General features: G+C 28.9%; 2 protein-coding genes across 3 annotated transcripts; both read right to left on the bottom strand.

Moving 5' to 3' along the window:
• Positions 1-176: 176 nt before the first annotated feature.
• On the bottom strand, positions 177-2,028 carry LOC105150501 (splicing factor U2af 38 kDa subunit). The gene is made up of 5 exons (XM_011063635.2): positions 1,831-2,028; positions 1,657-1,744; positions 1,254-1,320; positions 879-1,167; positions 177-802 (listed from the first exon to the last, which is right to left on the bottom strand). The coding sequence occupies exons 1-5, from the start codon at positions 1,872-1,874 to the stop codon at positions 568-570; spliced, it is 723 nt and encodes a 240-aa protein (XP_011061937.1). The 5' UTR covers positions 1,875-2,028; the 3' UTR covers positions 177-567.
• A 662-nt stretch (positions 2,029-2,690) lies between these two features.
• On the bottom strand, positions 2,691-13,910 carry Acsf2 (Acyl-CoA synthetase family member 2). Of its 2 annotated transcripts, none has more exons than XM_011063632.2 (8): positions 11,754-11,994; positions 10,020-10,545; positions 7,821-8,004; positions 7,061-7,270; positions 5,241-5,375; positions 4,105-4,218; positions 3,769-4,005; positions 2,691-3,346 (listed from the first exon to the last, which is right to left on the bottom strand). In XM_011063632.2, exons 1-8 carry the CDS (start codon positions 11,854-11,856, stop codon positions 3,047-3,049), a joined length of 1,809 nt encoding a protein of 602 aa, XP_011061934.1. In that variant the 5' UTR covers positions 11,857-11,994; the 3' UTR covers positions 2,691-3,046. The 2 variants fall into 2 exon arrangements, with proteins under 2 accessions (XP_011061934.1, XP_011061935.1); XM_011063633.2 differs by lacking the exon at positions 11,754-11,994 and adding an exon at positions 13,862-13,910 and having other exon boundaries at positions 2,692-3,346.
• Positions 13,911-14,836: the final 926 nt, after the last annotated feature.

Genomic DNA, 14,836 nt, shown 5'->3' with positions numbered 1-14,836 from the left:
TTGAGAAATACATTACAATTTTAAAATTTTATTATTCACTTAAAAAGTAAAAAATTATGAGTGAATATGTATAAATTGTGTAATGAATCATTTGTAATAAATATATATATTTTAGTTTTATTACCCTTAACATCCTTTTTTTTTAATAGAAAAGGAAAATCAGGACACCAATAAAATATTTTTCTCAATATTTTAATACAAAAACGAAAAACTTGAATACATTAACTATTTTAAGGAACATACACAAAAAATTACATCTTGTAAAAATACAATACTTTATTTTTGTTTTACTTCAGTGAATCGGTGCTGCCGTCTTTATCATTATTGCAGAACTCGAGTCACAATACCAAAGTAAATCGACACTGAACAATAATGATAAAATTGAAGAAAAAAAATTAGGAATCAGACATGAAATCTTTTACAAACTTCTAACCTATTATTTGTTTAATAAAGAAATAATTTTGTGTAATTTATTCAAATATCAAGAATCAAACGGAATTGGGATAAACAAAACTGGACACATTAACTAGAAACTAAATTAATTATAAATGTAAGGATAAAATTTTATTAATAGCGACCGGATCGACCATCTCTGCTCTTTTCGTCTCTTCCCTTACGTCGATCTTTGGATCTGGATCTTCTATCTCGAGATCGGGACCTTCTCCTACGTTCGCGACCTCGCGATCTCGATCGCGATCTTGATCGTCCCTTGCTCTTCTTCCGGCTGTACAAATATCGGCGGAGATCCCGGGAGATTGGCTTCAAGTGCATGAAGTTGCAAAATCCGGAGCGCGTGCATTCGCTAGATGCATACAATTTCCGTATACAATTTCATGCCTATTTATTATGTACTTTAAATCGTGTTAGCTCACAATTACCCCATTTCATACTGACGACAGCAGGCCTCACGGAAATCGGTGACGGGTGAAAGTTCGGCGTAAACAGGTCTGCCACCAAACCAACGATTATTTAAATCATTGACTGCCCTCTCAGCATCTTCCTCTCTGCGAAATTTAATGTAAACGTTTCCGACCAAGTGATCGCCAAGATTGTCGCACACGTTCATCTCTTCAATCTCGCCGTACTTGTCCTCGCATTCAATGAAAACATCCTCGAAAAAATTATCATAATGCTCTTGCATCTCTTCGTCGGATACGTTTGCAACCACTGTCGTAAAATATATTCTGAACTACATAATCTTCATTTCGTACAGTATAGAATACTCTCATTAAAACTCAATACAGTGTACTTACAGTGAGATCCATCTGCACTTTTTGCAGAATTCTGAGGGTTTACATAAAGATTCTGCAGTAGACATGTCTGAAGAACACAGATTTTGCATAAACGATGTATCGCGTGATAATAAAGTTAATTCTATTAATTTCTTGAATCCACTTAAACATTTAATTTGTGTTAAAGTTTAATGTGTTTAAATTCTCAAGATAAATATTGGTATGAATTCTTATACAAAATTACCACAGTCCCTGGCAGAGTAACATACTTAACCGACAAAAGTTGTTTGACAAAAGTTATATCTTAATAATAAGATATAAATATGTCATAAAAAGCCTTATACATATCTACATTGAGATATGCAAATTATTGTAATCATAAACATAAAAATATAAAATATGAAAAAAGACGAATAAAACTTACTTGACTAAAAGTTGGCTTGTTGTGAATTCGCGAACATCGATCTCCATGTCGACAGGCGCCTATCTTGAAATAAAACGAGCAATTGACTCTGCAAGAGAAATAAATGAAGTTTATATCACGATCATAACCTATTTCGTGTAAAAGCGACATACAAAACATAGATTTTACGCTTACTTGTCCTTCTCAGTCCCGAAAATTGACGCCAGATATTCAGCCATGGCTTGAAACTCCTCTAGCTGGAGCGTGTCACAATTGTATCAAGAAAAAAAAACAGATCTTTCGGTTTTTAAATATCCGGCAACATATCGAGTGCGACCACGACCATGAATACATTGAAATACTGTTTTACCGACAGGGTATTGTCAATACAGCGAATTATAGGTCTGTTCTTTTTAGCTACAGTTCTTACATGATTCATCTTTCTTCCTTTTCTGTCTATGTTGGAGAGAAAAAGAAAAAAGATGAACCGTGCAAGATTTTAGTTAAAAAGAACAGGCCTTATAGTTCAAAGTTGTGTCGTATATTTTAAGGCTATATAAAACGTTTCCTTCGAGAAAAATTTTACTCGAAGAGAATGTTTTAAATTTAGCTCAAGATTACATTTACATAGAATATTTAAGTTTACATGTAAATATTTAAGTTTACAGAATTTTTTTTTATGTGCACAGCACAAGCGAAGTAAAATAAATAAATTTAATTGGGTTTTTGTATGCGCGAATTTTGAAATATTTTTAAAATTTCTAAGATTTCTAATTATATAAGTTTTGATGAAATTTTAGAAAATATCGAAAAGTTTAAGGTTTTTTTTCAGAAATCATATAGAAAGAGAAATCTCTCTCTGACAAAAATTCTGAAAAAAATTTAATACTATAAATTAAATTAAATTGATTAGTGATTAATTATAACTTATTTTAAGTATTATATTCACTAACAACAATGCTGTTAATATTCAAAATAAATATTAATTACTTATACAAATTTAACACTTTTATAATACAATATTAAATTTTTCTAAAGATATAGTTTATGTTGTATATGAGATGTAAATTATTATATTTTTATATGTGTAAATGTACAACTCTTATAATTACATAATTAATGTATTTTAATTAAATATAACTTAGGTCTAAATTAATAGTATATTAAAATAAAAGTTTCGTATTAATATTTAAAAAATAATTATTTATTCTAATAAAATGGCTGGTATATATCTCGATATGTGATCGTACAAAAATATATCGTTAGTGCCTACTAATACAATATATTCTGCTTACTATATCTAATTTTATATCTAATTTTATTCTCATGATTCGTAGCCCCCTTCTCAACATTAGTTTTAATTTAAAATATTTCAATAATAAAATAAGAATAACAATATTATATATGTTTGTTACGAAAGTTTTGGAGTTTTTGGTATTACATTACTGTCTTCCATTTGTTCCTTTAGACGAAATTTCTGAATTTTTCCAGTATTAGTCTTTGGATATTCATTTACAAACTGTACATAATGCGGTATTTTAAAGTGCGCTATTTTACCTTTACAATAATCTACTAATTCTTCCTTTGTCATCTTCACACCGTCGCGAAGTTGAATACATGCACAAACCTCTTCTCCATACGTCTTGTCATATGCTCCTATAATTTGTGCCTGCATTATTTTAGGATGGGTCGTCAGAAAGTCTTCGATTTCCTACGATAAAAAAATTTGCAGTTGATAAAGTCTTCGAATTGAATCTTAAAAATTTTTTTATGCGTTTTTAATTTCTCAAAATTAAGATTGCATATAAATTATTTGGAGTATCGATAGTAATAGGAATTAATCTCTCTTTGAAAAATATTTAAATCCTAAGTAGAACAAAAAGTCATTATAACATCAAAATCATTTAAAAATTAATATTAAAAGTCGTTTTTTTAAGTCAGTTACAATTCATTTTAATGTTATTTTGAAGCTGTATATATAATTTTGCTTGAGATATTGCCATTTTTTAAATAGAACTTATAAAATATCATCAATGTTATTTAATGTTTTCAATCGACTCTTCACTGAAAAATAAGATGTATTAAGTAATGAATGAGTAATATAAATCGTACACTATGAATCATGATACTCACCTTAGGGAAAATATTTTCTCCTCCCCGAATAATCATATCTTTGAATCTTCCGACTACAATAGCGTATCCATCTTCCTGTAAGACAAATTGGTCGCCCGTCTTCAACCAGCCATCCTTCGTCAAAGTTTTTTTCGTATTTTCTTCATCGTCCCAGTAACCTAACATTGTGCAGTAACCGCGAATCCAAAGTTCACCAGGTTTTCCAAAAGAGACGGCCACACCATTTTCATCGACGATCTAATCGGCAGAGACATATGTAAAAAAATACATATATCATAAAATGTTAAAAGTCGAAATTGAAGAAAACTATTTTCAGAATAAAAAATTGACGTATACCATCGTTTCAGTATGATTCGCCAAATGACCAACAGTGGTTTCGGTAAGATGTCTATCTTCTCCACGTATCGACTGAAATACTATAGCTGTGGTTTCTGTAAGGCCATATATGCTCTGAAATTGAAAGTTTATTTCACAATATAGGGACTTATATAAATATATAAATAAATATATATACAAATATTAAATGAGAATTAGAAGTAATATACTATAAGCTGGATGTTTAAGTACTTATATTTATAAAAATATTAAATGAAATATATAACTCCAATAATAGTTTTGAGTATTAAATCATCTTCAGTGTAAAGTCACTCGATAAATATACATATAAATTAACGATATAAATCATAATTAATACAATTAACATAAATAATTAAGTTAATCCTAAATAACCAAACCGTGATTAATCATATCAAGCAAACTAATGTACTGCATGAGTGTTGAATAATTGTTGTTTATTTATCGTCGTCATATCAAGTATCTTATCGTACTGCGCAACGTGCAATGATCATACAAGTTATATTTAGTTGAATTTTGAAAGCAAACAGTCAGAAATATTAGTATGATATTAAAACATAAATTACAAACAATTCTTTAACGCTCGTATAACTTTCAAACAAATTAATAAATAGTAACTCAAGTCAACACTTAAACGAGCTATAATTAGATGTGTGTGCGTGACAAAGCAAAATTTATTATTTTACAATATAATTTTCCACTGATACGTTTCGACTATACTTAGTCCTCATCAATCGCAGAAATATAATAATATATCTCATATAACAAAAATTAAATTAACATATTTAAAAGATCATCTCAACTTCGATTTTCAATAGTCAATATAAACGCAACCATATTATATTTAGTCAATTTGTCGAACAATAAAACATAGTAATAATGAGTCATAATCCAACCAATTCATCGGTTAACAGCGAGAAAGGGCAATGTGAATAAAAGAAAGTTTCCAGTAAAATTACAGATGTAGATTGATGTCAAATTATATAAAATTGTACGTGCGTCCTTAATACTATTGGTAGATAAAACGTGGTACGATGCTGCTTAATCATATAATAGCATCATGATGAATAATTATTAAAGCTGAAGAATTGAAGAGCCATGGCTTTGATTAAATTTACCATTATATCATTAAAGCCTAGCACGTCTCGTATTCGTTTGAAGAGTTCAGAAGGTGCGGGTGCACCACCGGTAATTCCTGCCTGAAGACTGTCTATTGGTAGTTGTAATCGTTGCTGTGCCTCGATTAAGTTTACCTAGCATCATACATGAAACTTAATGAAAAAAACTTAATGAAAAAATTAATTTTCTATAAATTTTTAAAAAATGGAGACCGACTAATCATGAATAAAGTTTAAATTTTATGTTTTAAACTTCTTTAAATTTTATATTTTAACCTAAATTGTAAATGCAATGATAATGAAAATTGTCAATGTTAAAAAATGCTAAGATTTTTTTTCTTTATCATTATAACAGGTATATCGAAAGTAAATTGTACAAGAGATAAAATTGTTTTGCGAGAATATATAAATATAAATAAAATTTAGTTCAGCGATATTTATTCATGAATTACAACAAGTTTCATCAATTTGAAATTCCATCCAAGAAGCATGACCAGCGATTACTCATTGCATATTTTTACGGCTCCCAGCTCTAACTTTCGATACTATTAATAATTAACCAATAACACATCATTAGAATAGTAATTGTCTTAACATCATAATTAAATGCATCAAGAGTGACAACGTTATTTTATGGGAATAATACGTTACTGTTAATATACTTTTCATAAAAAGTAATTATTATCATTATTCATTATATGAAATATCGTTTCTTCAATCAATTTTATAATACAATATTTTTTAAAAGAAAATAAATTCCTGTTTGAAGTACATAATAATTTCTTAAATTAATTTTTCTAAAATTTGTGATAAGTACATTTTAAGATTCTTATCAAGAAAATATTTTTTATTAGATATACAGGGTAAAATTTGTAAATTTAGGCATGATAAAACCGATTTTGATGGACTGAAATAATTTGGCCCGAAAATGTATGTACAAGCTAACTGACCACAACAACATCAGAACTGAATTCTATTTTTGATTTTGTGACTTTGACTTTGATTTTGACTTTGTCATTTTGTATGATTGTGCGAATGATAACGTCAAGCAAGACATATTTATACAGGAAAATATCTCTAATTTCGCAATTTATCAAATTCGTCAAATATTTGCGAATATTCATCTGTATTTCGAAAGCCGTATTTAGAACACGTTTATATGAACTTTTTTACTTGAAATAAACCAAAAAATCGCTCTGTTGAGTATGGCAACATACTTAACTAACACTTGTATAACCGTTATTTAAAAGAAAGAAAGAAAATTGAATAATCAATTAATAAATCAAATAATATTCTTCTATATGATATAAAGATAGAAGAACTAAAAATAAAAGTAAAGATAAAAATCTTGACTGAATTCATTACTATTATTATAAAAGCTACAACAAAAACGTAAGTAATAAGCGAATCAGCCAATCACAGTAGAGATGTAGACCAATTTGATAAGCAATAAACGGATCTGTCAATTACAATAGACGTAAAGCAACAATGTAAGTAGCAAATCCAAAATTGATTTACTTACTACTTACGTCTTACTATTCCAATGTTGTGTGTGTATGTGTTATAATCTCAAAAATGTAATGACATTATCGTTATCATTACAGATAAAAGTAACAATCATTATGTTAAAAAAATAATAATGATAACAGCGTTGCAAGAGTAATGCGTTACTCTTGCAAGAGTAATGTGTTACTTCCCAACTCTGAAATATATTAATTATACAATCTTTAAAATCTTATCGTGGAATATGCCACTTGCAACTATATCGAACGGAAAATTTTTCAAACAATCTAGTATGCATCTATTTTGTTCTTGCTTACCCACATAGTTGGCGTTCCATATGTTATGGCACACTTTTCTTGCGCTATTGCCTTCAAGGTTTTTACTGGATTGAAGGAGTGTTCTTCTATGACGAGAGTGTTTCCCGTATGAAAGATAAGCAGTTGACCCATTATCATGCCGAATGCATGATAAAGTGGCATGTTTAAACATATTTTGTTCTCGATAGTTATGTTTGCTCGTCGCGCAGACTGCCACAGAAATAGAACGATTCTTTCTTTAAATATAGAACAGTAAGCATTTAACTTAGTTCAGATGTGAAACATAAAGAAACTTTGTTAGTAAAAAAATCACTTTAAATTATTATCATATATTTCTATAAAACACAAACTATCAATAATATCAATGTTATAATTTTCTGCTCAACAATGAGCTATTGCTTGTATTATATTACATTTGTATTATTGAGTAAGAAATTATGAATTATAATATTAATGTACCTATTGTTAATTTGTGTTTTGCGAGAGAGAGAGAGAGAGAGAGAGAGAGAGAGAGAGAAAATTAGGGCCATGTACACAAAAAAACTTAAATAGTAAAGACATATGTTGAATTGACTGTTGTTTACTCTGGCCTTACAGTCTCTATTGTGATTCGCTTACTACTTAAGTTGTGTGTCATGGCCCTTATAAATTAAAAATAGTACTAATATAAGTAATTTCTTAATTATTCAATTAATCCCGAAAAGGATTTATAATGCAATTATCTAATATCTATTATAATTTTTCTGTTTATGCATCTCACTTCTTTGCTGTTGTTTACGAGACTCATGTGTGAGAGGATCGTGGCTTTGGATCTTCCGGTGGAACCGGACGTGAACTGTATAGTGCATTCGTCATAGCATGATATCTTATCCTGTTCGGCGTTGATTGCATCTACTTCCGCTTTAGTTGCCGAAACTTCGACGTCGACGAAACGATGCGTACCGCTATAAATTAAACATACTGATATCATTTACATTCCCTCAATGGCACGGTGTTTGCGAAAGCGAATGGATAGACCTCGGTGAAGCTATTAACCTAATTGCACCATGATTCTTCCATACGGCACGATTATTAATCAAATCGTTTGATCGGTAAAAGTTCAAGGACTGTATAGCAGAAAGAAGAAAAGAAATACGCGCGAGAGCCCATATCCGCGAAGTGCAGCGAAAAATGATCGTCAATTGGATGTCGAATCAACGTTTAATAAATCATAGACGTAATCATGGTGTAAAATTTTTACACCATGGATATAACGATATTGTAAAACTTTTACATAATGGATGTAATAAGAATAGACTGTGCAAGACGTATTCCTATGAAATTATCACTTTTGGCTTAAAGAAAGTGGCTGTGTTAATTTAACAGAGAAAAACTGATCAATGAGCGCTCAATGATTCTTTAATATGATTTTAGTTTTCTACACTTAGATGCAGCGAAGAACTAAAGGCAAAAATCAAATATAATCTACATATTAAAAAATTACGAAACGCTCAGCTTTCTTTGCTAAATACAGCCAGTGATAGCTTGAATTGAAACGTATTGCTCTCTTTTTTTTCAGCTCTCTTTGATTCTATATATTGGGTCATTTAAAAAGTATCCGCGGTTTTTTCATTCAAAAATTGAACAAAAAACCGCGGATACTTTTTAAATGACCTAATATCAGCATCTCTTTTCAATTCGAAGTATTGAAGAACCGAGAGCTGCTGATATCCTAAGATCAAAGAATACACAATCTATGCGTCCTATATCTATATGACTAATTGTTGTCGAAATCATTGATATTACATTGTAATATCGAGGGCGACTTGACGTCAATTCGATCATTTCTTATTAGAGATGTTACGGACAAAGTGCACAAGTTGGCAATGTCGACATTACCCGAGTTACCAGCTGTACAATGTCAGCATCGTCCAACGCGATTGACAATATCCGGGCAATGTTGACACTATCCACTTGCAGACTTTACCCGTAACATACGCACGAAACGCACGATAAAGTAATAAAAAAAAAAAGAAAACGTTTTCGAAGAAATGATGCTCGACGAAATTACTAGTGAACGTTTTCTTCGATACTGAAACTGTTTCGTTTTAAACACCGTCACCCTTCTCAGTATTTCAAGTCGTTCAATCTTCGTCTTCGTTTATTCGACCTCAGATCGATATTCTCATGTCATGAAACAGAACGCTTATACCTTGGCCATTTACCAAGAGGAATATTCAAACTGTTATATTATTTTGATATTTATCTACTGTAATAAGATTTAAATTAAGCACAGCATAATTTTTCTTATTATTATATTAGGATATATAAAAAATATTACTCTTTAATTAATACATTAATTAAATGTAGTTGAATTTTGAAATTTGGTTTGTACTTAATATTTTTTTAATATAACAAAAAAATTTATTAAAAATTCGGAGATCTATTTGCACTTTAATCAAATTTAGACAGACCAATTTTTAAAATCTAACGAACGTCGTGCAGAAATTGACATTAGAAAAATATAAGCGCACGAGACGTTTTGATACAATAATCACGTGTTCTTAATCCATTTTACAAAGTCGAGCAAAAGATTTCTGTCAGTCAAAGTGCAAGGGCTCACGCGATATTCACGGATTAGTGAAGCGATCGCGTTCTAGTGTGTGAACATATTAAAAGCTCACGAAAGATCGTGAGCGCTACAGTCATTTGAAAAAAACAAAGTCATAATTGTGCCAAAAGTAATAATCGCGCCATTTAAATGCTCTATTAGAGTTTATTAATTAGTGACTTTTTAAACAAGTTGTTATTAAGGGAAGTCATATTCCTTTCTTTAAAAGACTGCTCTCTCATGAGAGTGTCAGAAATTACTTATTGTTAATTAGCCAACTTAAGACATAATTAATATATCATGCACTACACTATATTTTGAGGATGCGACAAATACTTTAGTTGTGATTATTATATTATGGTTTCTTACGTCACATGATCGGACGAATAAATAATAATATGTTCCAATGTAGGACACACTTCCTTGGCAGTCAGCAACATCTTTGGATAATTCTGCGTTTTGAATTTCTCGGGTGAGACAATCGCCTTTACACCAACTTTTTGCAAACAATACACTAATTCGTTGTACTGATAAGCAGGGTTAATTGCGACGACGATTAATCCCATCCTCGAAGCAGCCAGAAAAGTTATGATCCATTTCAGGTCGTTTGGACTCCAAATGCCCAACCGATCACCCTTTTTCAAACCCAACTTCTTGAAACCCGCAGCCAACGAATCGGCTCGCTGAAGAATCTGAGTAAATGTTAAACGAACATTTTGAGGAATCGAAACGACACAAGTCCGTTCGGGCCATGTTGCAGCTGCTTCACTTAATAGTTGTCCGATGGTTTTATATAGTATAGGAGATTCACCGGGATTGTACATATGAGCAATTTTGATTGCATTAGAAAGATTGACTTTTGCTTGGATATTCAATCTTCGAAGCTGACGTCGTTCTGCAACAATTAATCGTGATATATAAAATTCAAAAGCAGCAAGTTTGATCCTCGTTGATTATATTTTGTTCATATATTTTTATATTTGAAGATTTTTCTCAAATGTTCAATAATTAAACTTGTTCTAAAAAAAAAGATGCATTTTTGATAGTAACAGCAACTATACAGGACAAATATAAGGTTTTATATGTAGAGAATTAATACACACACACACACACACACACACACACATCAAATATATATTAGGTGTAGTAAAAAGAAATCCATTATTTTTCCAATAGATGATCTTAGTAATCTGTATCACGCGTAAACGAGATACAGATTACTAAACGAGATTACAGATTACTAAATTATTTATTAAACTTTGAAGGTTTAAAGTTTAAAGTATAACTTAAAATCTTTTTTAAAAATATTTTATAAGTATAGAAAGAGAAAGTGGTAGAAAAATAAGGAAGGGGAGTAGTATAGGAGGAATAACTGTAATGTTAAATGTAATGTAGTGGTGTGTTAAAATTAAATTATTAGGATGAATGATGATAGGGTTAGAGGAAGTAGGAAGTATATATAAATATTATAATTTAAATTTGTATGGTTTATTTTAATTAACTTAGATTCGATTTTAAATAAGAATAAAGAAAAAAATAATATATTATTGTAAATAATTGAATAAGCTATTTTATAATTATTGCAAGTAAAGCTGGACTTATAAATTCTTGTAATTATTTGATTTTAATTGCAATAACTATAAAATAGTTAACTACATAAAATGGTTCAACTCTATATTATTATATGTACATTAGTTCTATATGAAATTTGTATATTATTACTATTGATAATTATCTACTTGTCTTTTTTTCTAAGTGTATATTAAACTGCTATTAAATAATGTTAATAAAACATTAATAACAATTTTTTCTCAGTGCAATCGAAAGAAAGAACAATATTTACATACCTGAGAAATAATTCGTAATTTGATATTTATTTTCAATTGCTTATGTTACAAACTGTATTGACATTATTGGAAATTATCATTAATACAAAGATTATGCAGAGACGCTATCTCTATTGATTCAGCGTTCTACAACGTTCATAATAATATAATTCAAGTACTAAGTATTGTATTGTTTAAATTTATTAGACCGTAGATATACTAAATAATCTTGAAGTTTATTATATAATTAATTTTATTATAATGTTTCTGTACTTACCTTTAAAATTAAGATGCAACAGAGAAAAGCATCGTGAGTGATATTGATGATTTAAAATTCCGGACACGACATATCGCGAAATCGATTTAAATAAAAAAAGCATCTTTCTAAATGATAAATTGAGATCAGACTTGTGTAACGTAAGCAGGCGAAACGTTCACTAAACTTTATATTGAAGGACGTTCTAATGTGAGTCAAATCCTTATCTTGTTTTCACAACATTATCTTTTCTTAATTATCTCTCTTATATACATCTTGTTCCTTTTTAAATATAATTTAAACCATTTTCGTTTAATAAATAATTAATTATGATTAAAAATTGTTGACAGACTATCTTTTCCGTTATGTCAAAATTTTTCAAACAAAATTTTTCTGACAAGAAAAATTTTAAAATGAATTTATAAAAGTGCGTTCTTTAATTTAATTTAAAAAAACGTTTGATACGTCATATATTTGTATTGAAATAAACTTTTCTTTTAGAAATATAGCACAAAGTTCTCTCATTCACTATAAGTATGTGTCTGTTTCAATTGAACAAGTATCAGATTGATCATATATAGATTTATCATATATATTAGTATATTTGTATTATTATACATTTTGATGCATCTTCATCAAAATAACAGCGAGAACTTAGTTGCGCACCTAATAAATAACATATTAGATTTGTTGTAATAACATAATAATAATTTTTAAATTTAGAAATGATTGTTGTTGAAACTAATTATATATTTACTTAAAGTACATTCCGTTTCGCAACATGATGCACATGATGCATCATTTATCCTTGTTATTCACCTTGTTAAACAAGAATAAATGATGCATTATCCACATCATGAAACGGAATGCATCCTTAGAGGTCATACAAGCACTGAAGAAAGAATGTTAATTGTTATAAAATGTAAAAGATATTATAAATATCTTTTACAATAAAAGAAAGTATTTTTATAACTTAGAAATGGATTTTTAAACATACTCTGTGTTTAATGTTTTATGTTTATAATTTTCTTCTTCATTTCTTGATGAATGAAACAATGCTATACTTATACAAGGTTTATGTATTAGGTGTTGGAATTAATTCGTAGCGTTTTTAATGAAAGAATGTTATTTATTTCACATGAGCATTAAAAAATACATTAATGAAAGTACTTCCCATCACTTGTAAAACGCTACGAATTAATTCCAACACCTAATATGAATTTTTAAATGCTCTACATATGAATCTGAATTTATAAGTCATTTTACTTTATAATCACGTGCAATTTTTGTAGATAATCGAGAAAAATGACGAAAAATCTGAAAGAAAAAATTGAAAGAAGCATTTGAAGAAAGAGCAAAAATAAATGTGACATTAAAATATGATTTAAGAAAGAACTTATTTCAATATATTTTTGGTAAGTAATTAAATAAAGTGTAAGAAATAAAAAAAATTTGTTTTACTAATAATATTAGATATTATAATCGAACATGTATATAAAAGAAATTGATGTAAAGTAACATTGTACGACAGGTAATTTGCATAAAAGGTCTTTGCAGAAATACATTTTAAGTGTTATTTTTGAAAGATAAGTTAGGAAATTGACAAATTAATTAGTTGTTTTTGCTGTTTTTACATACAAATATTTTTAAGTTTTTAAAGAATATTTTATTATTTTATAATTCTTTAGAAATTATTGAGACTTCAGCTACTCGCACTTACAATAAAGTAGTACATGAGATGCAATTTTTGGTCCGATTTCTGATATGACGCTTATAATTCCTTTCACTATTGCTTGAGTCTCGACGACCGAACACTGAATAACACAGCAAAAATTGTTTTCTATTTCTTGGATTTTATTTATCTTATCAAAATAAATTTAAATTAACTCTGCCGCATTTTAATGTAATATTTATTTTTGTTCTTTCTCAAATGTTTTTCTTTTAATTTTCACACATTTTCTACCATTCTTCTCTAAAAATTATCTGAAAAATTGGACGTGATGCAAAAATAGCTTATGAATTTGAATTTAATGACTCAAAATCTATAAAAAAGAACGCCTATTCTACACTTATTAACTAGAAAATTGTAGTATTCTTTTCTGATAGGTTGCAGAATACAGCCTGCTTACCGAGTGATTGGTTCTTACTTATAGATCTAATCATTTATGTTCAATTGTTCTACAAGCAAGATTGAGTTCTGGAATCCATCAAAAAAAACTATTGTAACACACACACACACACTTTTTAATGATGACCATACATGTCATTATGTTTCTATTACATTTTTTAATATTAATATTAAATTAATATTAAAAATTATTATTATTCTATATCATATTTTACACGCCGCAAAAGAAAATATTTTTTTATTACTGAGGAGGTGCATTTTTTCTTTTGTCTTGAGCGTAATAATGTATCTTTTCTTTATATAAGTTAATAACTTCATCAACAAATCATATTAATAAAAATTAGACATTTCTGCGCTCAAGATAAAAAATGCCCCCTTAGTAACAAAAAATATTTTCTAATCAGTAACTTTTTAAAAGCAGACTATGTTTAAAAATAAATCGAATTTTGCTTAAAAAGAAATATAAATTTAAAAGTTATTAACTTATCACAAAAGTCACTAACTTATGTAACTATCCACACATTACATAAGTTGATATAATAATCTTTTATTATTAATACGACTGCAATAAATAATTTCGCTTTCTGTTATCTGTTCCTTTTCTAATCTTATCAAACTTTTCTTTTTATCACATATACACACATAAGCGGTAGTGCACTAAAACAGTGGAATAAATTAGGAAATACTGTGATCTAGTGATTTAGTGCGTTTAGCACAGAATATATTGCGAATAGAAATAACCGAATAGCAGCGGACCACTGCAATGCGGAGAACGCTTTCCCAACTGATGCAATTGTCAACGTATTATTAGCATGATGTTCGTAATACTGATGTCATAAAATAAATATAAATGAAGATAAGTGAACAGTTGTTAACATGATCATGTCGGTATTATTATTGACAGTGCTAACTAACTCCATCTATTTTTGTATCCAAAGTCAATATTAAACATTGTTTATAGTAAAGAACTATGAAC

Source organism: Acromyrmex echinatior, chromosome 14 (genome assembly GCF_024713525.1).
Source record: "Acromyrmex echinatior isolate Ae372 chromosome 14, ASM2471352v2, whole genome shotgun sequence".
NCBI classification, from domain to species: Eukaryota; Metazoa; Arthropoda; class Insecta; order Hymenoptera; family Formicidae; genus Acromyrmex; species Acromyrmex echinatior.
The sequence above is the reverse complement of the archived record's forward strand: the minus strand, read 5'-3'. Positions and strand labels throughout refer to the sequence as shown.